The sequence below is a fragment of the Loxodonta africana genome, chromosome 7 (assembly GCF_030014295.1).
Source record: "Loxodonta africana isolate mLoxAfr1 chromosome 7, mLoxAfr1.hap2, whole genome shotgun sequence".
In the NCBI taxonomy this organism is placed as follows: domain Eukaryota; kingdom Metazoa; phylum Chordata; class Mammalia; order Proboscidea; family Elephantidae; genus Loxodonta; species Loxodonta africana.
In genome coordinates, this window is record NC_087348.1 from 78,035,729 (window position 1) to 78,062,296 (window position 26,568).

A 26,568-nucleotide genomic window follows, 5' to 3' on the forward strand; every position below is an offset into this window, starting at 1 on the left:
CTTCCCAGAGCGCAGGTTTCCAAGAACTAATGGCCAAGTCATGTTGAACAGGCGGTCTCAGTTTTCAGTTGCTTTTCGAGCAAGAAACTTAGGCTCATGGCAAACATGGGAATTCCTACCGTGCTTGCCTTGATACCAGAGGAAACCAGAGAGAGTGACATTTACCCTCTTCTTTACACTTTCCTCACATTTGAGTGGCATTGGGCCCAGAACTCCATGTCTTGTGACTCAGCAAACATACACTTTCAGAATGAGAAGATATCCCCCTTCATGGGGCCAATCACAAACTTCCCACTCTCCAATTCCCTTTCCAAGGAGCAGAGGAGAATGTAGAATTATCAACTATAGACTCCATTTTCCCTTAAAAAGTTGGCCATTTCTCTCCTATTTATACTGACAAGGTGTGTGTGAAGAGGGGGAGATGTTTGGTGTGCCACCCCAGAATCTATGTAAATTGACCTTTGAAAATTCTGAATTGTCTAGGACCTTCTGAATTCAGCTGTGAGCTGTCTTGACAGTTCTCTATATCCACATAGCGTAACACTTGTCTTCCTCACTACAATGGAAGGAAGGCAGAAACTATGCGTTTTTTTTTTTTTTTTTATTTTTACCATTGGGCCTATTGTGCCTAGCACAGTGCCTGGCACATGATAGGAATTATTTATTTTTTAATTCATAAATGAATCTCAGTATCAGAAAGAATTTTTAATGGGTTAAAATAGGGGCCATCAGAATGGAGCTCTAACCGATGGGCTCAACTGAGCAGATGCAACATGACAACATGAACACATATAAATATGCAAATTGTATGTATTCACAATCATTACTCTATTTTTTTTAACATTTCCAGAATCAGACCTCTTATTATCTCTTCCACTCTCACCTCACTAATCCAAGCTGTCATCAGCTTCCTCCTAGATCATTTCAATAGTCCCTTAAGAAGTCTCCTTGCTTCCTTTCTTGTCCCTCTGCCTATAGTGTTTATTCTACACTCAAAGTCCTCTAAGAGATCCCCATTTCACTTATAGTAAAATCTGAAATTCCTACAGTTGTTCTATAAGCTAATCAACTTGATTCTCTGACCTCATGTTCTAAAATCTCCCAGCTCACTCTGTTCCAGTTACTTTGGCCTCCTGGCTGCCCTCCTCATTCGTCCCTCAGGACCTTTGCACTAGCCATTTCTCCTGCTTACAATGCTTTTCAAGTGTTTGCTCAAAGATCACCTTCTCAGGAGGTGACTGACCTGACCACCCTATTTAAAGTTGCAACCCCTCCCTGTATTCTCTATACCTTGCATTTTTGTCCCCATAGCATCTTGACACCTGCTAACATACTATATAATTTATTTACAGTATTTTATTTCTTTTTTTCTCTAGAGTGTAAGATCCATGTTGGCATGGATAGTTGTCTATTTTTTTCACTGCCGTATTTTCATCACTTAGTATCTAGCACAGAGTAGGAGCTTAATAAATATAAATTGAATGAGAAGATGAAAAATAAACCAAATAGAACTGTGAAGGGAAGGAAAAAACGGGAAACCCAGTGTTAGTCGCAGTTAATTGCCTCATACTAATTTACATTTGGTGACATAATTAGCTGTTGGGGAAGGAATAAGAGGGTCCTGTTTCCACAGCTCTCCTGAGACCCCCATAAATGTCACCACACACCATGGCTTGGTGGCAGATGGTCATCCAGGGCAGATGGGTACTAGCTGAGGCACAGTCACTATGTGTTTAGCCAGGTATCTGGAAACAAGCCATCCATGCTTCTTTTAAAGGTGAAGTGAACTCAGGGCCTCAGAGCTCATTGATTGAGAGAAGAAAGGAATCATGCTCAGGGGATTTATTAAGATCCTGTTTTCTGGACCAGCATTTCTAGGGAGAGATCACTTCAGCAGGGGAGAAATTTCCCTTTAAGTAGAGCCACTGAATGGAGGGTCAAAGCCTTTGTCATCTCATAGAGAGGAAGAAAAGCCACTCCCAAGGACAGGTCCCTCTCTCACTATGACCCCTAGGGACACTGCAGGCTCTCCACTGGGTCCTCTTCCCACATCTTTTCACTTGGGTTTTTCCTTTATTCCACTTTTCATCTAGAGCCCAGTGGGAGTGGAAGCTTTTTAAAAAGTCTGAGCATTGACCTTTTCCTGACAACTTCTTCATAGCTAGAAAAATTCCCTCATAGGGTGACAGAATCAGAGAGGCAGCTCAACCTAATTCCTCACACAAAAGAGGAGACAGGCAGCTTCTTGTTCTCAGAAGTGTGGACTATTCAGACTAAGCTGTCTATATCCCCCAGCGCATTCCTAGTGAGGACCTGCAAAGCCAGAAGAATGGAAGGGGCCCTGACTTGATGATCTCTGACACCTTCCCCTGGCTACTCTCCCCAGCACTGGTAGAAAAGCCACCTTCTTTACTCACCAATTTCTGTTTACACATCTTGGTCCCCCAGTCAAACTACATAGTCTTCAGTGAAATCTAGCAGCCATATCCCTTGCGCATCTGAGGTAAGAATTTTATTTCTGTTTTGGGGAAATGTGTCTGTAAGCAAGTGGTTACAAAATGGGAACAGGGCGCTGTAAGTGACTGAGTAGGAAATGTTATCTATGTCCTACATCTTGGAAACCTCAATAAACTTAGCCTCATTTATCACCTCATTCATTCAAAAAATAGTTATTAAAGATATTCTACAAGTCAGGCACTGTGTTATATATTTAGCAAATCATGGCGAATAACACACAACCCAGATATTTAAGGATTAGTACAAGGATCTTTGAGTACATTACCCAGGACAGCTACTCACGCTCTAAGATGCAAGGCAAACTTCCAGAAAGTAGTAACAGCTAATGTCCTGAAGTACCAGGAAGCTTTAACCATTGCAAGGGATTAGAGATATGAGATAGGAGAAGAGTGGAAATAAAGGCCGCATTCTCAGCAGAGCGGGATGGAGGTACAAAGGCCTAGAGGCAAGTTTTCTGGGGAATTACAAATTGATAACTGTGGCTGGAAGTGGGGTCTCGATAGGGATGGAGGGAGAAGGGAGGATTAGGGAACATAGTAAGAAATGAGACCGGAGGGGCCATCCTGGCCAGACCAGGAACTATGTTGTATAATATGTCAAGATTGGCCCTAAAGGCAGTCATTAAAGCATGGTAAGAAAGAGAATGGCATTAAAGTTGTAATTTTGAGGTTTCTGTAACACCACAGTGTGGAAAATGGACTGGAGAGGGTGAGATTGAAGTCAGGGGGGTCAGTTAGGAGACTGCTATAGCAATTCAGGAGCTCTGGTGGCACAGTGGTTAAGAGGTACAGCTGCTAACAAAAAGGCTGGCAGTTTGAATCCACCAGCTGGTCCTTGGAAACGCTATGGGACAGGGTAGAAATACAGGGTTGCTATGAGTCGAAATCCACTGGATGGCAACAGGTTTGGTTTTGGTTGGTAGTAATTCAGGTGGGAAAAAATCTCCAAGAGAGTTGACAAGATTGCGGAAAAGACAGAATCTAATTCGGAAGCGAGTAAGGAAGTTGAATTAATAGGAATTCATGCCCTCAAGGTCACCAAACACACCAGGCTTCACATTTTTGGTCACCACCCAAATCATAAATGGTTAACTGTCTTTTTAGCTACTCTTGTCTTCATATTTATTTGTTCTTCCTCTTCCCTGACCCAATTTCCTGCTCCCCACCTACCATCACTCTCTTACCGTGGAACATTACTTTATGTTCTCAGAAATTCTTGGTACATCTTATGGTACATGCCTCTGGGAATGACCCATCCTTGTTTTTTATTTTCTTTAACTCAAGTAACTTGTGCATTTAGACAATTTCAGCAACCCATGGCTTTATTATGCATTTTGTCCATATTTGTTACTGCTCTACCTCCATGCTTAAGTTACATGTTCAATTCTTTAAGCATAACCTCCCATTCTTCCAATTATTACACGCCTTAGCTTTTCTACAATTTCTCTTCAAGAATCTACATGTTCCTTGATTTTTCTATTATTTTTCCCTTACTTAGTTCCCTGTAATTATTAGTTATCTTTACCTATCCTGGACTCCATAGTTTGGGACTTGAAGGTTGTCTCACTGGTTTGCTCAGTTCCCTTACATCTCTAATTTCTTACACCATCTCTTTTACAAATCTTCAATGATTTTATACCTAGGTAGGAGGGGGGAAATACCTTAAAAATGGTGATAGTACATATTTCTTGTCCTGAAACCTTAGCCAAGCCCTTAATGCCACCAAGAAGTACTTTTGCTTTTTCTTATCAACATCTCCCATTCTTCTCAGCAAGAATCCAAAAATTTAGCTCTTCTTCAGCTCCATGATAAATACTTAGCATTCTCACCCATACCAGATAATCATGTTTCTTTCTTAACTGAAAACATTTCTTTCTTAACTGATTACATCAGATGTAATCACTTTCAAATCCACCAGTTCCTCCTGATCTTCTTCCTCCTTCCATCAATTCATAAATATTCATATCCATCCTCAGTTCCTTGCCCCCATCTATGAATATAAAATGGCCTTCTTTCTGCTCAAGACCAGCTTCTCAATTAAACTATTTTAAATTAAACGATTTTAAACTTTGTTTAAAAACTTTCTCTTCCTTGGCTTGCATAAGAGTGCATTTCCCTTGTACTGCTTATTTAAGTGTGTCTTTAACTTTGTTCTCTGATTCTTTCTTAAAGCCTTCATTGGTATTTCTTCCTCTGCTTATCTCTTATATTTTAATTTTTTTTTTTTTAGAATTCATCTTTACCAAATTGATCTTTTTCATTCATATTTAGCGATTCCTTCCACCACAGATTTGTAAATGATTTCCACATCTTTGACGTCCAGTCAATAACTCTTCCAGGGCCTGGATTTATATCAAAAACATCTACCATACACCTCGGCAGTGGTGTCCCCAAACTCCTCAACAAATTTAAAAACAAGCAGAGGCATCACTAGGTAGGTGTAGCTGGTATGGACCTGTCAGAGGGGGTGACACCAAAATGACTGTCTATAAAATTTTTGTGCAATGTTTCTGCTGAAATTTATAATTTTTTAATAAAAATATCCCTGTAGTTAGTTGTAACAACAAAAACATTTTTTATGAGCCCAGCATACGTGTATCAATATACCTGCAAGGCTAAAACTCTATGCTAATTTACTTTTTGAACCTTCTAATGTGCTCTGGTCAGAGCTGTCATTATTACGCATTACAACGATGCTTTGAATCACGTGGTTTCTTCTGCAGGCTACAAGCACAGACTGTTGTTTTCATTGTTGCTGGTGTTTTTTTGACCTGTAGGATTGTTGGATTTCTTTGCAGTTACCCTAATATTTATTTTATTTTTCTAAGTTTAAACCAATGTTTTATTTCTTGATACTGCTTTGGCTTCCTCTTCTATGACTACATTATTTAGTTCCTTTTTGTTTTAATGTTGTTGGCTTTTACATATTGACATCTCTGTTTCTGTATTTTCAGTGTTTTAGCTTTTATTTCTTTCTGTAACTTCCCTATCTGGGTTGATATCGGGTAGTTTTGCCCTGTTTTCTAGTGTTGGCTTGTTATCTGATGTTATTGATTTTCTAACCAGAGGACTCCCTTTAGTATTTTGGTTTGGTTTTTACAAATTCCCTTAACTTCTGTTTATCTGGAAATGCCCTAATTTCACCATCATATCTGAGAGACAGTTTTGCTGGATGTATAATTTTTGGCTGGCAATTTTTTTCCTTCAAGGCTTTGTAAGTATCATTCCATCGCCTTGTTGCCTGCATGGTTTCTGCTGAGTATTCAGAGGTTAGTCTTATTGATTCTCCTTTGTAGATAACTTTTTGTTTATCCCTGTTTTTGTTCTTGTTGTTAGGTGCCGTGAAGTCGGTTCTGACTCATACTGACCCTATGCACAACAGAAGGAAACACTGGTTGGTCCTGTGCCATCCTGACAATTGTTGCTATGCTTGAACCCATTGTTGCAGCCACTGTGTCAATCCATCTTGTTGAGGAGCTTCCTCTTTTTCACTGACCCTCTAGCCTTTTTTGTTTTTTATCCCTAGCTGCTCTTAAAATTCTCTCTTTACATTTGGTTTTGGCAATTTTGAAAATAATATGTCTTGGTGACTCTCTTTTGGCATCTGCCCGGTGTGGGGTTTGATGAGCTTCTTGGATAGATATCTTCTCATCTTTCATGATACCAGGGAAGTTTTCTGCCAACAAATCTTCAACAATTCTCTCTGTATTTTCTGTTATCCCTCCTGTTCTGATACTCCAATCATTCGTAGGTTATTCTTTTTAATAGAGTCCCACATAATTCTTAGGGCTTCCTCATTTTTTAAAATTCTTTTATCTGATTTTTCCTTAAATAAGTTGGTATCAAGTGCTTTATCTTCAGTCTCCCTAATTCTTACTTCCATTGCCCCAATTCTGCTTCTAGGACTTTCTATTGAGTTGTCTAATTCTGAAATTTTATTGTTAATCTTGTGGATTTCTGTTTGCTGTCTTTCTGTGGATTCTTGCAGCCGGTTAAAGTTGTCATAATGCTCTTGCACAATCTTAAGTTCCACTGTTGCTTTGCCTGTGTGTTCCTTGGCTTGGTCTGCTTTTTGCCTGATCTCTTTCGTGATCTCTTGAAGAGCTCTGTATATTAATCGTTCAAATTCTATCTCTGGTAATTCCATGAAGTTATCTTCCTGTGGGAGCTTCTTGATTCTTTGTTTTCGTCACTTGCTGAAGCCATCATGGTCTGCTCTTTTATGTAATTTAATGTTGACTGTTGTCTCTGAGCCATCAATAAATTACTATATTTATTTACTTCATGTTTGCTTACTGTGTCATAACTCTTTGTTTTGTTTTGTTTTATTTTGGTATGCCCAAATAGGCTGGTTGTGTGATCTACTTTGATTATTGGTGTCTTCGAAGCCCCCACATCCTGTCATCAGGTGGTTAGAGCTGTTACTAGGTATGTGAGCCCAAGAGTCTGTTTACTTTTCTTGTATGGATTTAGCTTAGGTCTCCAGGTCATTGGTCACCGAGTGTGTGGTGCAGACTCTCACCTACAGTCCTAGATGGGCAGGAGTGATTGGAATAGGCACAGGTATCTGGCTGCAGTAGGGGTCATGTGCTGAGCAAGGCAGAGGGCTGATGGCTGCCCCTGAGTGCCTGCATGGAAGGCATGACCTTGTTCCTCAGAATGCATAGGTGGGTGGGCTTTACAGCCAGACTTTGGGCACCCAGTGGTGTTGGTTGTAAGGACTGGGAGGCATCCGTTATTCTTAGACCCCTGTCATGGGTGGTTAGGTGGAATGGGTGGGGCCACCTGTCCTCAGGCCCTTGGTGTGGTTAGGTAAGGATCTTGCCTAATGGGCAGGGCACTGTCAAATGTCAGGAATCTGCCATTCCTCCTTAGCTGTTGCAGTTAAAAATAGACTTCAGTATACACCCTGTTGTACTGTGCTAATTAGTGCTGATGCTATTGAAATGGGCCCACACAGGTCGAGGCAAGGGTGAAAGGCACTCAAAGTCTGTGGGCCCCTTATGGCTGAGCCTAGGCAAAGGGACTGTGTCTGCCCTGAATTCCCTGTTTAGGGGAGCTGACAGATTATTTTTTCCTATTTTTTAATTTGTTGCTTTCCCAAAGCTGGGAGAATGGCTCGGGACACGTGAAGTGTCCTACTTCCAGCGCAGGGGAAACAGAAACTGCTGAAGCTGGACCAGAACCTGGAGCAGAGCAGGGAGAGGGCAGGTGAATGAGAGAGAGGTATTTCGCTGTGGGGAGGAAGGGTTTTTTATGGATCCTGTGTGGTAGGTTAGAGGCTTTTACTTTTGCCAATTCAGCACCACTTCTCGCTGGTTCTGGAGGCTTGAGTAGACTGTCTGCCACTCAGCTTCTCCCAATATGGAAAATGCACACTGAGTGCTACTGCTTGCCTCAGCGCTCAAGTGCCACCTGATCTAGGCTGCAGGGTGCTGGCCAGGTCAGGTCTGACAAATCCTTTTTGCTTCTGAACTGTCTCTCCTGCCTCCTGCCACTAAGTACCACTCCTCAACTTTGCCTTTGATGTTCAGGCCTCCTACATTGTCGTATATAATTGATCCACTTGTTTTTTTGGGTGTTTTTGTAAGAGGGACCACAGGAAGCAGCTGACCATCTTGGCCCCACCTGCTGTCAGTGTTTCTACAGTCACTGATTTTGTCAAATTTTCTGGTGTTTTAGCCACAATATTCTAGTAAGTACTATTTGTGTACCTACACCAATAATTTTTATGAGAATGAAGTAGCAATCAAAGGAAAAGAAAGAGCAAATTAAAAAAGAAAAGTTTAGAAAGATTTTACAAAACAATTTTGTTGTTAGTATACATTTAATCTAAGAAATATTACATTGAAGAAATTTGCAAACGTACTTATCATGTATTATTCTGATTAAAACTGATAATAAACTTTACTAAGGATTCTGTATGGTCTGGTAGAGGAAGAGGCCCACAGTGGGGGTGTGACACCATGAGTTACCACACTGGACGACATGAACCCTAGTGATGCCACTGAAAACAGCATATTCTTCTTCTTCTTCTCTATCTTTGGACTCTTTGGTGGCATCACTACTCTTGGGAAAAGATCTGAACTCTTTGAATGTGGTTTTCAAATTCTTTCACAATCTGGTTCCTGCCTGCTTTTTTAGTCTCATCACTTTCCCTTTCCAGAAGCAAATATATTTAATGACATTCTGAATAGTTCATGTTTCTTACTTTCCTTGTTCATGATATTTCCTCTTTCTGAAATATCCTGCACATCTTTTTACTTCTCCTTGGCCCAGATTGAAATTATAATATTTACTTTGGTTACACCCCAGGCAGAAATGCTTCTCACTTTTTCATGACCTGCTAAAGTCTCTGTCCTTCACATACCACATTATATTGTGAATATCTGCCTAGGGGTATGTCTTCCCTTCTCAATAGTGAGAGTCTTAAGAACACTGACCAATAATTTTCTGCCAGATGTAAATTCCTAATACCTAGCAAAGTTCTAGGTTTCTACTAGGTACCAAGTATATTGGTTCATTGAGCAAATATTTAAGTGCTTTTTAAACATTAAATGAATGAAAAGTTTTAATGTTATACCAATTTAGTCAGGCTGGGGTATCACTTGGCATATGTTGTATAAGGTCTCTGTTTCCCAAAAATCCAGAGTCTTCCTGGGGTTTGCTGACCCCTGAAAACTTTTTCAGGAGCCACCAACAGAGCTCTCAAATGGGAGTATCAAAACTTAGGTAATGTGTCATTTATATGCCCTGAACATTCCCTAAATATTGATGACTTGGTAGGTTGAAAGTATTTCTGGATTTGAAGGTAAACCTGTGAAGACTCAATGTTACAGAGAATTTACCTTAATTTCAAAGAAGCCTCCTACCCAAAAAGAGTTGAAACAAACTAGGCAGACCCAAGATATGCAGGAAAATATTTTGTTTGCTTGTTTGTTTTTTATTGTGCTTTAAGTAAAAGTTTACGGATCAAGTCAGTCTGTCACACAAAAACTTATATACACCTTGCTATATACTCCCAATTGCTCTTTTTCTAATAGGCAACCCTCTGCCTCCCTCCACTCTCTCTTTTCCTGTCCATTTGGACAGCTTCTATCCCCCTCTACCCTCTCATCTCCCCTCCAGGGAGGAGATGCCAACATAGTCTCAAGTGTCCACCTGTTCCAAGAAGCTCACTCCTCACCAGCATCCCTCTCCAACCCATTGTCCAGTCCAATCCCTGTCTGAAGAGTTGGCTTTGGGAATGATTCCTGTCCTGGGCGAACAGAAGGTCTGGGGGCCATGACCACCAGGGTCCTTCCAGTTTCAGTCAGACCATTAAGTCTGGTCTTTTTATGAGAATTTGGGGTCTGTATCCCACTGCTCTCCTGCTCCCTCAGGGGTTCTCTGTTGTGTTCCTTGTCAGGGCAGTCCTCAGTTGTAACCAGGCACCATCTAGTTCTTCTGGTCTCAGGCTGATGTAGTCTTTGGTTTATGTGGCCTTTTCTGTCTCTTGGGCTCCTAATTACCTTGTGTCCTTGGAGTTCTTCATTCTCCTTTGACCCAGGTTGGTTGAGACGAATTGGTGCATCTTAGATGGCCCCTTGCTGGCGTTTAAGACCCCAGATGCCTCTCTCCAAGGTGGGATGCAGAAAGTTTTCTTAATAGGTTTTATTATGCCAACTGACTTAGCTGTCCCCTGAAACCATGATCCCCAAACACTTGCCCCTGCTATGCTGGCCTTCAAAGCATCATTTTATTCCAGAAACTTCTTTGCTTTTGGTTTAGTCCAGTTGTGCTGACCTTGCCTGCATTGTGTGCTATCTTTCCCATCAGCTAAAGTAGTTCTTATCTACTATCTAATTAGTGAATACCCATCCTACCTCCCTCCCCCCTCTAGTAACCATCAAAGAATATTTTCTTCTCTGTTTAAACTATTTCTACAGTTCTTATAATAGTGGTCTTATAAAATATTTGTCCTTTTGAAACTGACTAATTTCACTCAGCATAATGCCTTCCAGATTCCTCCTTGTTATGAAATGTTTCACAGATTCATCACTGTTCTTTATCGATGCACTGTATTCCATTGTGTGAATACACCATAATTTATCCATTCATCTGTTGATGGGCACCTTGGTTGCTTCCATCTTTTTGCTGTGGTGCGCATATATCTGTTTGTGTAATGGCTCTTATTTCTCTAGGATATATTCCAAGGAGTGGGATTGCTGGATCATATGGTAGTTCTACTTCTAGCTTTTTAAGGAAGCTCCAAATCGATTTCAGAATGGTTGTACCATTTTACTTTCCCACCAGCAGTGTATAAGTGTTCCAATCTCTCCAAAGCCTCTCCAACATTTATTGTTTTGTGTTTTTTTGGATTAATGCCAGCCTTGTTGGAGTGAAATGAAATCTCATTGTAGTTTTGATTTGCATTTCTCTAATGGCTAATGATCGTGAGCATTTCCTCAGGTATCTGTTGGCAACCTGAATGTCTTCTTTAGTGAAGTGTCTGTTCATATCTTTGCCCATTTTTTAATTGGGTTATTTGTCTTTTTGCAGTTGAGTTTTTGCAGTATCATGTAGATTTTAGAGATCAGGCGCTGATCAGAAATGTCATAGGTAAGAACTTTTTCCCAGTCTGTAGGTAACCTTTTTACTCTTTTGCTGAAGTCTTTGGATGAGCATAGTTGTTTGATTTTTTAGGATCTCCCAGTTATCTAGTTTTTCTCCTGCATTGCTAGTAATGTTTTGTATACCGTTTATGCCATGTATTAGGGCTCCTAACGTTGTCCATATTTTTTCTTCCATGATTTTTATCGTTTTAGATTTTATATTTATGTCTTTGATCCATTTCGAGCTCATTTTTGTGCATGGAGTGACGTATGGGTCGTGTTTCATTTTTTTGCAGACGGATATCCAGTTATGCCAGCACCATTTGTTGAAAAGACTGTCTTTTCCCCATTTAACTGTTTTGGGGCCTTTGTCAAATATCAACTGCTCGTATGTGGAAGGATTTGTGTCTGGATCCACAATTTGGTTCCATTGGTCTATGTATGTGTTTTTGTACCAGTGCCAGGCTGAGTAGGCTGTAAAATCAGGTAGAGTGAGGCCTCCCACTTTGTTCTTCTTTTTCAGTAATGCTTTACTTATCCGGGGCCTCTTTCCCTTCCATATGAAGTTGGTGATTTGTTTCTCCATCTCATTAAAGTACGTTGTTGGAATTTGGATCGGGATTGTATTAAATCTATAGATTGCTTTTGGTAGAATAGACATTTTTACTATGTCACGTCTTCCTATCCATGAGCAAGGTATGTTTTTCCACTTATGTAGATCTCTTTTGGTTGCTTGCAGAAGTGTATTTTAGTTTTCTTTGTATAAGTCTTTTACGTCTCTCATAGGATTTATTCCTAAGTATTTTATCTTCTTCGTGGATACTGTAAATGGTATTGATTTGGTGATTTCCTCTTCAATGTTCTTTTTGTTGATGTCGAGGAATCCAGCTGATTTTTGTATGTTTATCTTGTAACCTGATACTCTGCTGAACTCTTCTATTTGTTTCAGTAGTTTTCTTGAGGATTCCTTAGGGTTTTCTGTGTATAAGATCATGTCGTTTGCAAATAGAGATAATTTTACTTCTTCCTTGCCAATCTGGTTGCCCTTTATTTCTTTATCTAGCCTAATTGCTCTGGCTAGGACCTCTAGCACAATGTTGAATAAGAGCAGTGATAAAGGGCATCCTTGTCTGGTTCCCGATCTCAAGGGGAATGCTTTCAGGCTTTCTGCATTTAGGATGATTTGGCTGTTGGCCTCATATAAACGCCCTTTATTATGCTGAGGAATTTTTCTTCTATTCTTACTTTGTTGAGAGTTTTTATCATGAATGGGTGTTGAAATTTGTCAAGTGACTTTTCTGCATCAATTGATAAAATCATATGGTTCTTGTCTTTTGTTTTATTTATGTGATGGATTACATTAATTTTTTTTTCTAATGTTGAACCATCCCTGCATACCTGGTATGAATCCCACTTGGTCATGGTGAATTATTATTTTGATACATTGTTGAATTCTGAATTTTGTTGATGAGGGATATCGGTCTGTAATTTTCTTTTTTTTTATGGTGTTCTATACCTGGTTTTGGTATTAAGGATATGCTGGCTTCATAGAATGAGTTTGCTAGTATTCTGTCCTTTTCTATGCTTTGAAATACCTTTAGTAGTAGTGGTGTTAACCCTTCTCTGAAAACTTGCTAGAACTCTGCAGTGAAGCTGTACAGACCAGCTGGGGCTTTTTTTTTTTTGTTGGGAGTTTTTTGATTACCTTTTCAACCTCTTCTTTTGTTATGGGTCTATTTAGTTGATCTACCTCTGTTTGTGATAGTTTAGGTAGATAGTGTGTTTCTAGGAATTCATCCATTTCTTCTAGGTTTTCAAATTTGCTAGAGTACATTTTTCTCAGTAATCTGATATGATTCCTTTAATTTCAGTTGTGTCTGTTGTAATATCCCCCATCTCATTTCTTATTCAGGTTACTTGCTTCTTCTCATGTTTTTGTTTTTTCAGTTTGGCCAGTGGTTTTTCAATTTTGTTGATTTTTTCAAAGAACCAGCTTTTGGTCATGACTTTCAACTGTTTTTCTCTTTTCTATTTCATTTAGCTCTGTTCTAATTTTGATTATTTGTTTTCTTCTGGTGCCTGAGGGTTTCTTTTGTTGCTCTCTTTTTTTCTGTTTGTTCAAGTTGTAGGGATAATGCTTTGATTTTGGCCCTTTCTTCTTTTTGTATGTGTGTATTTATTGATATAAATTGACCTCTGAGCACTGCTTTGCCTGTGTCCCAAAGGTTGTAATAGGAAGTGTTTCCATTCTCACTGGATTCTATGAATTTCTTTATTCCATCCTCAGTGTCTTCTATAATCCAGTCTTTTTTGAGCAGCATATTGTTCAGTTTCCAAGTGTTTGATTTCTCTTCCCTTCTTTTTCTGTAATTGAATTCCACTTTTTGGCCTTATGGTCAGAAAAGATGCTTTGTAATATTTCAGTGTTTTGGATTCTGCTAAGGCTTTCTTTATGACCTAATATGTGGTCTATTCTAGAGAATGTTCCATGTGCACTAGAAAAGAAAGTATACTCGGTTGCTGTTGGGTGGAGTGTTCTGTATATTTCATTGAGGTCATGTTGGTTGATTGTGGCATTCAGATCTTCCATGTCTTTATTGAGTTTCTTCCTGGATGTTCACCGAGGGTGGTGTGTTGAAGTCTCCTACTGTTACTGTGGAGCTGTCTATCTCACTTTTCAATGCTGATAGAGTTTGTTTTATGTACCTTGCAGCCCTGTCATTGGGTACATAAATATTTAATACGGTTTTATCTTCTTGGAATATTGTCCCTTTAATCATTATATAGTGTCCTTCCTTATCCTTTACAATGGGTTTAACTTTAAAGTCTATTTTGTCAGAAATTAATACTGCCACTCCTGCTCTTTTTTGATTGTTGTTTGCTTGATATTTTTTTTCCATCCTTTGAGTTTTAGTTTATTTGTTTCTCTAAGTCTAAGGTGTGTCTCTTGTAGGCAGCATATAGAGGGATAATGTTTTTAATCCATTCTGCCTCTCTGTCTTTTTATTGGTGCATTTAGTTTGTTTACATTCAGTGTAATTATGGATAGGTATGAATTTAGTGCAATCATTTTCATGTCTTTTTCTATGTGTTGTTGACACTTTCTTTTTCCCACTTAATTTTATGTGCTGAGTAGATTATCTTTATATATTGTCTTTTCCTCATATTCTCTGTTGCTGATTTTGTTTCTGTTGAGTCTTTATTTTTTTCTTGTATTTTATTTTGATGAGTAGGATTGTTTGCCTCCTTCATGGTTACCTTATTATTTACCCCTATTTTTCTAAATTTAAATCTAACTTTTAGTTCTTTTTATCGCCATATCTTCCTCTACATACGGAAGATCTATGATTGCATTTCTTAGTCCCTCTTTATTGTTTTAATGTTGTTTTCTTTTATATAATAACATCGCTGTTACCCCATTTTCAGCTCTTTTTTTTTCTTAATCTTGCTTTGTTGATAACAAGATTTTTTATTTCCCCGTCAGGGTTGAATTCTGATTGCTCTACCCAGTGTTCTAGTCTTGGGCTGAAACCTGATATTATTGATTTTCTAACCAAAGAACTCCCTTTAGTATTTCTTGTAGTTTTGCTTTGGTTTTCACGAATTCCCTAAACTTCTGCTTATCTGGAAATATCCTAATTTCACCTTCATATTTAAGAGACAGTTTTGCTGGATATATGAGTCTTAGCTGGCAATTTTTTTTTTCTTCAGGTTTTTAAATAAGTCATCCCATTGCCTTCTTGCCTGCATGGTTTCTGCCAAGGAGTCCAAGCTTATTCTTATTGACTCTCCTTTGTAGGTGGCTTTTTGTTTCCCCCAGCTGCTCTTAAAATTCTCTCTTTATCTTTGGTTTTGTGCAGTTTGATTATAATATGTCTTGGTGGCTTTCTTTTAACATCTACCTTATGTGGAGTTCAACAAGCATCTTAAATAGATGTCTTCTCATCTTTTACGTTATCAGGGAAAATTTCTGCCAATAAATCTTCAACAATTCTCTCTGTATTTTCTGTTATCCCTCCCTGTTCTGGTACTCCAGTCACTTGTACATTATTTCTCTTGATAGAGTCCCACATGATTCTTAAGGTTTCTTCATTTTTTTTTAATTCTTTTATCTGATTTTTCTTCAAATATATTAGTGCCAAGGGATTTAACTTCAAGTTCAGAAATTCTGGCTTCTACTTGCTCAATTCTGCTCCTCTGACTTCCTACTGAGTTGTCTACTTCTGTAATTTTATTGTAATCTTCTGAATTTCTGATTGCTGTCTGTCTGTGGATTTTTCCAGCTTATTAAATTTTTCATTATGTTCCTGAATAATCTTTCTTAATTCTTCAGTGGCTTCATCTGTGTGTTCCTTGGCTTGTTCTGTGTATTGCCTCATTTTATTCCCGATGTCTTGAAGGGTTCTGTATATTAATCTTTTGTGTTCTGCCTCTGGTAATTCCAGGAATGCACTTTCATCTAGAAGATCCCTGGATTCTTTGTTTTTAGAGCTTGTTGAGATGATCACAGCCTGTTTCTTTTTGTGACTTGATATTGACTGTTGTCTCTGAGCCATCTATAAGTTATTGTATTAGTTTTTTATGCTTGCTTACTGGGTCTTAGCTCCTAACTTTGTTTTGTTTTCTTATGCCCAAATGGGTTGTTTGAGTGAGCTAGCTTGATTATTTTCACCTTTGGAGCTCTGATGTCCTGTCCCCAGATGGCTATAGCTGTTATCAGGTATATCAGTCTAGAAGTGCATTCACTTTGCTTGTATGAATTCAACCTAGATGTCCAGGTAGCTCATCATGAAGTGTGTGGTACAGACTCTGTCCTACAGTCTTAGAGGGGCAGGGTAATTGGTGTAGGCATCGGCATCTGATTGCAACAGGGCGTCACACTCTGAACAAGGCAGGGAGCTGAGAACTGACCCCTGAGTGTCCTGTGGAAAGCGCATCCCTGTTCCCTAGAGCATGGAGGTGGGTGGGTTCTGCAGACGGACCATCGGCACCCAATCTTTTGGTTTGTAAGGACTGGGAGGTACCAGTTATCCTTGGATCCCTGTGGTGGGTGGCTGGGTGACCTGAGCGGAGCTACTAGTCTTTAGGCCCCTGATGTGGGTAGGTAAGCACCCTGTTAAATAGGCAAAGCAATGTCAAACATCAAACACCCACCCTTCCACTACACAGTTGAAATGGTTGGAGTCTGCCAACAAGGGCCTATTCTCCTGAAATAGGCTCACACAGGTCCATTCAGAGGGGAAAGGGACTCAAAGTCCACGGACCTTTTATGCCTGGGCCAGAGCTGCTTCTGTCCTGAGCTCCTCCAGTTAGTGGAGCTGGCAAACTTTCTTTTCACCCAATTGCAAATTTTTTCCTTCTTCATGGCTGGGAGGATGGCACTAGGTGCTCAACAGTACCTATCTCAGGCCCAGGGAATTCAGCCGCTGAAGGCAGCTTGGGGGTGGGGGGGGATGGTAAAATATGCGCAAGTACTTAGTTTTTGCCAAGAGCAGCATTCTTCTCTGGTTCCGGAGATGTGAGGAGACCGTGTGACTTGCTGCTTCTCCCTGAGAAAACAGGGTGAATGCTAGTACCAGCCTGCTGCTGCTGCTCTGGGAATGGTGCCTGAGGGCTCCCTGCAATTCAGGTCCGGTAACTCCTCTCTGTTTCTGAACCATCTCTTCCTCCCCCTGCCCCTCTGTTCGTTTTCAAAACTTGCCTTTGATACTCAGGGCTCCTAGCTTGTCATAAATATACCCATTTCACTTGTTTTTTTCAGGTCTTTGTTGTAAAGAGGGCTCGTCAGCAGCATCTGTCTATTCCGCCACCTTGGCTCTGCCTCTGTCTGCAGGAAATTTTTGAATCTCCTTTACATCTAAAGAAGAAGTGCAGTAGCTGAGAGCTTGGCTGCTAACCACAAGGTCAACAATTGGAATTCACCAGCCACTCCTTGGAAACCTCATGGGCAGTTCTATTCTGTCCTATAGGGTCACTATGTCTTGGAATTAACTTGACAACAATAGGGTTACTGGGTATAGCTAAAGAAAGAATCTGACCTTCACATCCCAAGGATGGCTGAATAATCTAACATTTTCATACTAACTTACTATTACATAATTATTTTATTGCATAGAAGTAGCTTTATAATATTTCCGTTAAAATCTACAAATTTTGTTTGCTTGGAATCAGTTTTAGTTCTTGGTGAGCTGGAGTACTTATTTAAGAAGAATGAGGTTTCCCTGCTGATATACAAAATGTATGTAGCTTTGAGGCTTTTATGTCCTCAGGCAATAGTGCCATGTGGTTTAAGATTCTTCCAGGGCCTGGAACTGATTCATTCCAGTTTGAAACCCTGCTGAGATTTTGCATTTCCACCTCAATATACTGAATCAGAATCTACATTTTACCAAAATCCTAGGTGATTCTTTAGAGATCCTTAGGTAATTCTTATGTATAGGAATCATTTATGCATAAGAGTGATCTGAGAATCTTGTTAAAGTGTAGATTCTGATTAAGTACATCTGGGGAGGAAATGCAAATTCTCAGCAGGGGATTGAGTTGGAATGAACTGGTTCAAAGCCCTGGATTCTTCATAAAAGGGTATGAATGAGTTGGTGGTTAAAGGTTGTCTCTAGCACCAGATTATATGTGTTCAAATCCTGGTTCTGCCGCTTAGTAACTATATGATCCTGGGCAAGTCACCTAATTTCTCTGTGCCTCAGTTCCCTCAGCTGTAAAGTAACTTTAATAATTTTACCTCTTCAGAGAATGCATGACAGAAAGATCTCAGAATAAATCTGGCACATACTAAGTGTTTAATACATTTCTTCTACTGTTATGACATAGGAGTCTCTGGAGTCATAACCTATGTTTATAACCTGTGAAATATAAGGGACAGAGTTCTTGGAATAGCCTTAGGAACCTCTTCAATATCTCCTTTGCTTTTGAGGCTTGCCATGGTGACTTGGGAGCCCTGGTGGCACAGTGGTTAAGAGCTCAGCTGCTAACCAAAAGGTTGGCAGTTCGAATCCAACAGCTGCTCCTTGGAAATCCTATGGGTCAGTTCTACTCTGTCCTGTAGGGTCTCTAGGAGTTGGAATTGACTCAATGGCAACAGATTTGTTTTTTTGTTTGTTTTTTAGGATGATGGGTAGGTAACAAAAAGGGACATGATTGGAAAAGATATTGTAATATCGGAATTTAAAGTAGGCTTTTGGAATTTAAAATATGCTTTTGTAAATGTGTCTTTGAAGCAGTTTTGGGTGAGAACATTTTCTGCCCACCATGTTGCCAATAAAGCATGCCGAGTTTCTGCAGGGTAAATGGGGCTGATCCCAGTGACAAGAAGAGTAAAGCCTCTCCAGGTGACAAAAAAAAAAAAAAGGAAAAGGTAATTTAGGTGGTCTGGGAATACAGAATTGTGGTCTGGAATGCACTGGTCTAGACAACCTAAGACAGGAATTTGGCAAACTTTTTTTCTATAATGTGCCAGATAATAAATATTTTAGGCTTTGCAGCCATAGAGTCCCTGTTGCAACTACTCAACTCTGCCATTGTAGTATGAAACCAGCCATAGGAATATGTAATAAATAGTCTAGTTGTGTTCCAGTGAAACGTTATTTACAAAAATACGTGGTTGGATTTGGCCTACTGGTTATAGTTTGCCAATCTCTGATCTAAGAGGTACAATCAGGAGTATTATTTGGGGTCAGAGAGAACAAAATCTCCGTGAACTGGCTTCTCTGCATTGCTTACACTTCACGTTTATCAAGTATCAACTCTGTGACTACAACTATAAAATGATAAGAAAATAATAACATGATAACACACTTGTATGGAACTTAATTATTTATGAAGATTTTTAAAATATATACTATTTTAATTAATTGTTATAAGAGACTGATGAGACAGTCGAATAGGGCTAGTATTCTCATTTTACCGATGTGCATTGTATTTTATTCACAACACCTTAGATAAGACCCAGTGTCAAGTTATGAGCTATAAATTATTATTACAGAATATCAAGAAAAAGGGAGTGAGGGCTGGAATGGTAGCAGTAAGAAGGACATGATTAATAGGAGTTAGCAAAACACATGTTTTTAATAAGGGAAACAGCCCTTGAATTCCAAACTTTCCCACTAAGTACCTCTAGTCCTTCCACTCATCCATCCTATTTAGCTACTCTCGCTGAGCAAATAGACTCTTCATTTTCATGGTGGTTTCTAGTTCCTTACACTCTCCCAATTCTTCATTTTATCACCTCCAACCTATCTTCTCCTGCCTGATTTCCATTGCACATATCCAGCCAATCATGAATTACCATTGATTCTACTTCCGAAATGTATCTTGAATCTATCACACCAGAGTTCCCTGGTCCAAGCTAATCTCTCTCACCTGGATGACCACAATCACCTCTGCACTTATCTCCCTGCCTTTAAGCTTGCCCTCTCCTACCTATTACTCCTCCACACAACTGTAAGAGTTATCTTGGAAAAACACAGATTGTCTGATGTCACACTTACACAGAAAGATTAGCTCTCCATTGCACTTCACATGCTCTTAGGGGATGTGAAGTGCAATGGAAATCTAATTGCTATGTACAAAATGATTTGAAACATGCCTGTCTCTCCATATTTGTCTCAGTCACTATCCACTTTCCCAGGCTTCTTTCAGTTCGTCATAAATTACAAGCTATTTTCTACCTGAGAAAATATGCATGTACTATATCTTCTGCCCAGATAGCTCTTCACCCCAATTCATTTGGATAATTTATATTCGTCTTTCAAAACTGAATTCAACATTCACCCTTCCAGGGAGGCTTTTTCTTAAATACCAATCTATGTATTCTTTTCTTTTATGGAACTTTTCACAATTTGTAATTACACTTATTTTTTAATGCCCCTCATGAGAATATAACTAAAGGTGGTCAGGTACCATATATGTCATGTTCTATATTCTGTATCCAGGAGCTATCAAAATGTCTGCCATACAATAGGCATGGAAGGGGATAGTTCTTTCCATCTCCCAAAGTTCCTTCCATGCCAAGGAAACATCAGTGTAAGATACTTGGCCTTTACTCTCTCCTCATTCCTTCCCAAGAGAGAAGGAAGAATATAATCTAATTGGAGAACTAGCAGTGAGAAACTTCTCCCATTTTTTGGAAGATAAAATAGATAGTCTTGGTCTTCTCTGTTCCCTTTCTTCCCTAGTCCTTCCTTGTGGGCACTGACTTGGTCCTGCATTGTCTGATTGCAAGGGTAATTTTGTTCACTCTGGGGCTGGTATTCAGAAACCCATTGTCAGTGGACATATAGGCTACATTCTTCAATTTCTGCCTTATATAAAATAGAGGTGATATTTTGGCCTGAACAAATAACCTCTTTCTCAACTGGTTTAGAATTTGGGTAGGAAAGAATGGTGATATGTATTGGGTGCCCTCAAAGACCCTGTATCTCCTAAAAAGTAAAATAAAGAGAGATAAAGACATAGGACTGCTTGTGTCCAGATATCCTCTTTAATCTCTTGCATCTGATCAAGTCGCTCCTTTTTCCCCAGGAGAAAATGGAACAAGGAAGCAGAGAGAGGTCCAGAATCATTGAGCTAATGGAACTCCCTTCACATTGAAGAAAACAACAGGAGTAGGGAAGAAATATTCTCTGTTAATAATATGTGATCAGCACGTATTTTACGGGTTAATTCATGAATGAAATAATATAGTATGATATGATAAACTGTGTAACTAACTCCTGATAGCCAAATGCTATAACATTGTAGCACCAGAAGGTCCCCAGTAACCACATGAGAACTCCCTCACATAGATTTTGTGTAATTCCAGATAACCAAAGAAACCACAGAATGGAGCTCTGGAATTCTACCTTGGGAAGTGGCTTCATCTTGATGAGCATTCTGAATGATAGTGGGTCTCCTGAACTGCTCTGTGCTACAATTGCAGTCCTATACATGTTAGCACTGACCAGCAATGGCCTCCTGCTCCTGGTTATCACAGCAGATGTCCGGCTCCACATTCCCATGTACTTTCTGCTCAGCCAGCTTTCTCTCATGGACCTTCTGTTTGCATCTGTAGTTACTCCCAAAATACTTGTGGATTATCTGCGTGGGGAGAACACCATCTCTTTTGGGGGCTGTGCTTTTCAGATGTTTATGGAACTTACACTTGGTGGTGCAGAGGACCTTCTATTGGCCTTCATGGCCTATGACAGGTATGTGGCCATTTGCCATCCTCTGAACTACACGGTCCTCATGAGGCCAAGGGTCTGCTGGCTCATGGTAGCTACATCCTGGATCACGGCGTCCATGAATGCTCTGATACACACATCATACACCATGCAGTTCCCTTTCTGCAGGTCCCGGGAAATCAGCCACCTGCTCTGCGAGATCCCACCTCTCCTGAAGTTGGCCTGTGCCGATACCTCAAGATATAAGCTCATGGTGTATATGATGGGTGTAATGTTTCTCGTGCCTCCCCTTGCTGCTATTCTTGCTTCCTATACATTTGTCCTAGTTGCTGTCCTCCACATGTCCTCAGGTGAGGGAAGGCAAAAAGCTCTTGTCACATGCTCTTCTCATCTGACCGTGGTAGGAATGTACTATGGAGCTGTCATGTTTATGTACATCCTTCCCAGTTTCTATCACAGTCCCCAACAGGACAACACCCTCTCTGTATTTTATGCTATCATTACTCCAACCCTGAACCCTCTTATCTATAGTCTGAGAAACAAGGAGGTGATGGGGGCCCTCCATAGGGTACTGGGGAGATGTATCTTTGTCCACAGACTACAGCTATCTAACTTCTAGATAAGACCATATATCTTGGCCTTGAGCTATCTCCTTCCACATTTTCAAAAATTCTAGAAATCTACCATACTAGGGAAGGCCCTAGTTTGGTCTTTGAGGCATGACTTTGTTTCTATCAGTTTTATGTTTGTACAGCTGAAGAAACATTCATTTCTCTGATCCACATTCCAGGATCTGGTTGAAATTCCCTTTTATTCTGATAAAAATTATATTATTTTTTACTTCATCTTTTCTTTTCCACCCCGACAACAGTCTTAACCCCAATCACACAGGATGTCAGCCAGATTTTTTGGTAGTTCCATTTAAAGCAAAAAGAGAGAAAGTAGACACTGTTGAACAAAGATACAAATGTTAGATTTTACTAGTTCATAGGGGCACAATTTGTCAATTTCTAGTGGGTGGTGTAGTGGTTAAGTGCTACAGCTGCTAACCAAGAGGTTGCAGTTCAAATCCGCCAGGCTGCTCCTTGGAAACTGTACTGGGCAGTTCTACTCAGTCCAATAGGTCGCTGTGAGTCAGAATTGACTCGACGGCAGTGGGTTGTTTTTTTTTTTTTTATTAGTGCGAATGTATAGTCATGTAATATTAGATTCTTTGCTCTGGACAGATATACCTAGGTCTACAGGTTTCTCCTCCCTCTTTGTTTTTATTATATATTTTTTAAAGAAATAAAAAATAGAATCTCCTAAAATCTAGATTTTGCTCATTACATTCTTGTAGTGTTGTTTTACAGTGGCGTCACTAGGGGGCTGCAGACGGCACCTCTTGACACTGTCAGAGGGGCTGACACCAAAATGACTCCAGGGTCTGCCGCTGACCAGGGCCAAGACAGCACCGCCACGTGCCATGGAAGGGGTTGCCAAGGCAGTGGTGCCACTAGGTTTGGTGTTACCCATCACCCAGTGCAGTAACTCGTCACCTTCCCACCCCAGCCTGTGAGGGTGTGAGCCCCTGGGTTGTGGTAAAGGGCATCGGGGAGAAAGGACTGGTCTCCTTGGCCAATGGGAGAGGAGAGGACTTGCAGGGAGCCTGGGGTGCAGGGCCCAGAGGGTGGCGGGCTGCATGGGGCCTGGCCACTCTGCCCACCAGGTTGGGGATTCACCACCTGGCCCTATCCACTCTCCCACCCTGGGTGGGGTGGGGGCGATGACACCATAAATTACCACACTGGGTGACACCAACCCTAGTGATGCCACTTTTGTTTGACTTGTACTTCTGTCTCCTCTCTTGCCTGCAAATTGACAATGACAGCCAGAGGCTTGATCAGATTGCAGTTTTATGTTTTGCAAGACTAATTCATAGATGGTATTGCATGTACTTCCATCAAGCAGCACATGATATCTGGCTATCTCTTTCTTTGTGGTGTCACCCTAGATCCATTACATAATTGGGAGTTGCAAACTGATGAAATTCTAATTCCATTATTCCTTCTTTATGTATTAGTTGGAATACTTATATAAAGAGAAATTTCCCTTCATTAGTTATTGGTTATCTTGATGTACAGTTCTTTTAGAAAAACAAGATAAATGCTTGGTTCTTACCATTTATCCATTTTCAAAATAATGAATTGGTTTCCTAGCATCATCCAAAGTTGACTAGTGAGATTTTTTTCTTTTAAAAATATCATTATAAACCCACATCTGATATATTTCAACCCATTACAGTTGCCCTTCATATCATTATTCTTATTATCCCAACTTGGACCAGTGGGAGCCTCTTCAGCTTTACTCCTAAATCATTCTGATGTAACCCTGGTAGTTATATTTATGTTGATAACTGTTTTGCTCTCTGGTATGACAAGATGTTCAGGATCACTTTATATATCTCCTGCCTCACACATTGATCAGCCATTTGGAAGGAGCCCCTGTTTCTGTTTAGAGAGAAATGCTATGTAGAGACAACAATCTGGCCTTTAATGATGCTAAAATTGCTCAGTGTTTCTAGGCCTTTTTGGAGGACATACTAAAGGGCATCATGAGTTCACACTGATACTTCTGATTCAGTGGGTCACTTAACTTCATGATCTTCTTTTTCCCATACAAATATTCCTGTTACTGATTCCAGCAACATAGCACTCGGTTGTTTTTGTCTTAAAATACGTATGTCTAAGAATAAAAATGCCAGTACTGTCATGATGTCATGATTACTGGGAAGAGGTTTAGATTTTTTTTTTCCTTTGGGTATATCCCATTGAAGAGGTACATATGTATTTCTGTGTTTGAAAGTCAAAGCTACTTGAAGTAGTTTCTCCCTCATCTGATTATGCCACCAACTGGATATAGAGCTAGATTAATTAATTTCATTTTTCTTTCAAAATTTTGGGCTTGCTTTTTTAAAGTTAAATTTTGTTTTATAATTATTTAAATATATTCTTGATTAAAAATTCAATTTATGAAGCAAAACCCAATAAAGAAGTCTACCTGTTATCCCTGTTTTCTCCATCCTATTTACTTTCGCTTCCTCTACTTCATTTCCAGTATACTGTATATGTATACTGTTTGTATTATAACTATTCATTGAAATTTCATGAGGTTGTGTTTGTGAGTTAACACGTGGCCGATATTTGTGAATTTTGTATGTGCATTTGGAGTAATTTTTTTATTATTACTATGGTAGCTTACAGTTTGAGATATATTTATGTATATGTGTGTGTGCGTATATATATATGTATATAATCTACCATATTGATTATACGTTTAGGCCTACTTTACTCTTAATAATTTTTTGTCCATTTGATCAAACTTGAATTGGGAAAGGTGTATTAAAATTTTTTCTTTTACGAGTTTCTGGCTATTTATTGCTCCTCCTGTAAAGTCTGCTTTGTAAAGTTGTTGTTGCATTATTGGCTTCATAAATATTAATTCTTGTAGCCTTTAAATTGTAAAGCTATAAGCAGGACAAATATTATCTCCATTTCACAGGACTACAGACTGCTAAGTGGTACAAGAGGTTAGAGAATCTTAAGACAAGACCAAGATTAGAGACCCAGCTTACTTCAGTTCTGTTTAGTTTAGACAAGACACTTAATCTCTGTGACTTTCAGTTTATATTTCTACAATATGGAAGCAGTATAATAGTTACTATAATTCTGTCCCATCTGTTCAGTCTTCGAAACTTTAAATTTCAAAATTTTTATTGATGTTTTCTTCTCTCTTACCTGTCCTGTTCAATAGAAAGGATGCCAAAACTTGTAAATTCTATAAAAAGGTCTAATAATAGTTAATTACTTAAGTAATTAGAAACTAAAATACTTTAGAATTCTATTGAATGGAAAACATCAAAGTATAAAATTTTCTTTACAGTATAATGACAGCTTGAAAACATTCATGGCAAACTGATTTGAATAAAGAAAAATCAACAGGAAAAAAATTGATGAGAAAAATGAAGCATTGAATAATTTCAATGTAGCATTCTCCAGAAGATATGGATGTGTTCTTGTATCTGGCATATAAATCAGATACTTGATTTTTACAGAAATTATCTGATACCTGTCATTATTTAAGACAAGTGAACATTGTTTTAACAGAGGACACTGCATCCTTAAATGAACAATAATTTTAATCCAATTTTAATTGAGAAATAGAAACCAAAACCAAACCCATTGCTGTCGAGTCGATTCCGACTCACAGCAACCTATAAGACCAAGTCGAACTGCTCCATAGGGTTTCCAAGGAGCAGTTGGTGGATTCAAATTATTGACGTTTTGGTTAGAAGCCCTAGCTCTTAACCACTGTGACACCAAGTCTCCAAATAGAAGGGGGGTGTAAATTTCTATTTTTCTGAGGATTTAAACTGAAAGTTGTCTTCATGCACTTCACACTGCATGAAAGAAGGAACAGATGTGGATGGTTTCTTGGCCCAGAGCTTCCAAAAATTTTTCTTCATCTAGGCAAGAATTGGAAATTAGAGCAGATTCGTGGAATTCAATCTGATTTAAAAAAAAAAAAAAAAAAAGTCCCAAAGCATCTCATTGTGTCTAGAGGTAATAAAGTGAACTGTTCCTAAGGAGAACTCCAGGGAATGTCTTGTTTACTTCACCTCTCAGGGTCTCATCTTTTAAGATTTCCTCTCTGGAAAAGCTTCAGTTCAAGATTTGTGCTTACAAATTAAGTATTTACTTCAGCCAGAAGACCTCAAGAGTTTGGGATGGAATCCATTGTTAAGCCCAGTTTGTGCCTGACTGTCAGGAGAGAGGGTTGAGGATCAGTGGGCCCCAGTCCCATAATATGGATCTGCAGCTTGTATCCCTGGATCTCACTCCATTGCACTCATTCCGAGATCTCCTCACCTGAAGTGCCCCATCTCTAGGACAAACTTATCCTAGACCTCCAGGTAAGGACTGAGACACTGAAAGGATCAAGTTCACCACAGCCAGAAATCCTGAGTTTATCCTGGAAGAAGGACCATGTCCTTATTTTTACATCCCACAGTCTATTTGGGAGAAGAGGTTTTCCTTTTTCCCTTCTCCATAATCTTCAGCCTTAGAAATCTTGGACTCTTCCGGAGCGTGGGAAAAGCGGAAGGAGCAGTATGTGCTGAGACCCCCAGAGAAACCAAAAGGACCACAGTTACTCAAACTAGCTACCCTTTTCAGCTACCAGAATCTCTCCTACTCTCTGATTTTCAAGCGCTCTCAGCTTTGGTTTTCTCTTCCTCCATCA

At 39.5% G+C, this 26,568-nt stretch overlaps 1 protein-coding gene across 1 annotated transcript; it reads left to right on the forward strand.

Annotated features, from left to right (window-relative positions):
- The first annotated feature begins 1,309 nt into the window (after positions 1–1,309).
- On the forward strand, positions 1,310–25,012 carry LOC100660486 (olfactory receptor 2AG1-like). The gene is made up of 2 exons (XM_064288498.1): positions 1,310–2,503; positions 20,648–25,012. Exon 2 carries the CDS (start codon positions 20,891–20,893, stop codon positions 21,905–21,907), a length of 1,017 nt encoding a protein of 338 aa, XP_064144568.1. The 5' UTR covers positions 1,310–2,503; positions 20,648–20,890; the 3' UTR covers positions 21,908–25,012.
- Positions 25,013–26,568: the final 1,556 nt, after the last annotated feature.

Bases quoted from the DNA above. Each gene is read 5' to 3' on its own strand.
- LOC100660486 (XM_064288498.1), top strand. From the start codon at position 20,891: ATGAGAACTCCCTCACATAGATTTTGTGTAATTCCAGATAACCAAAGA.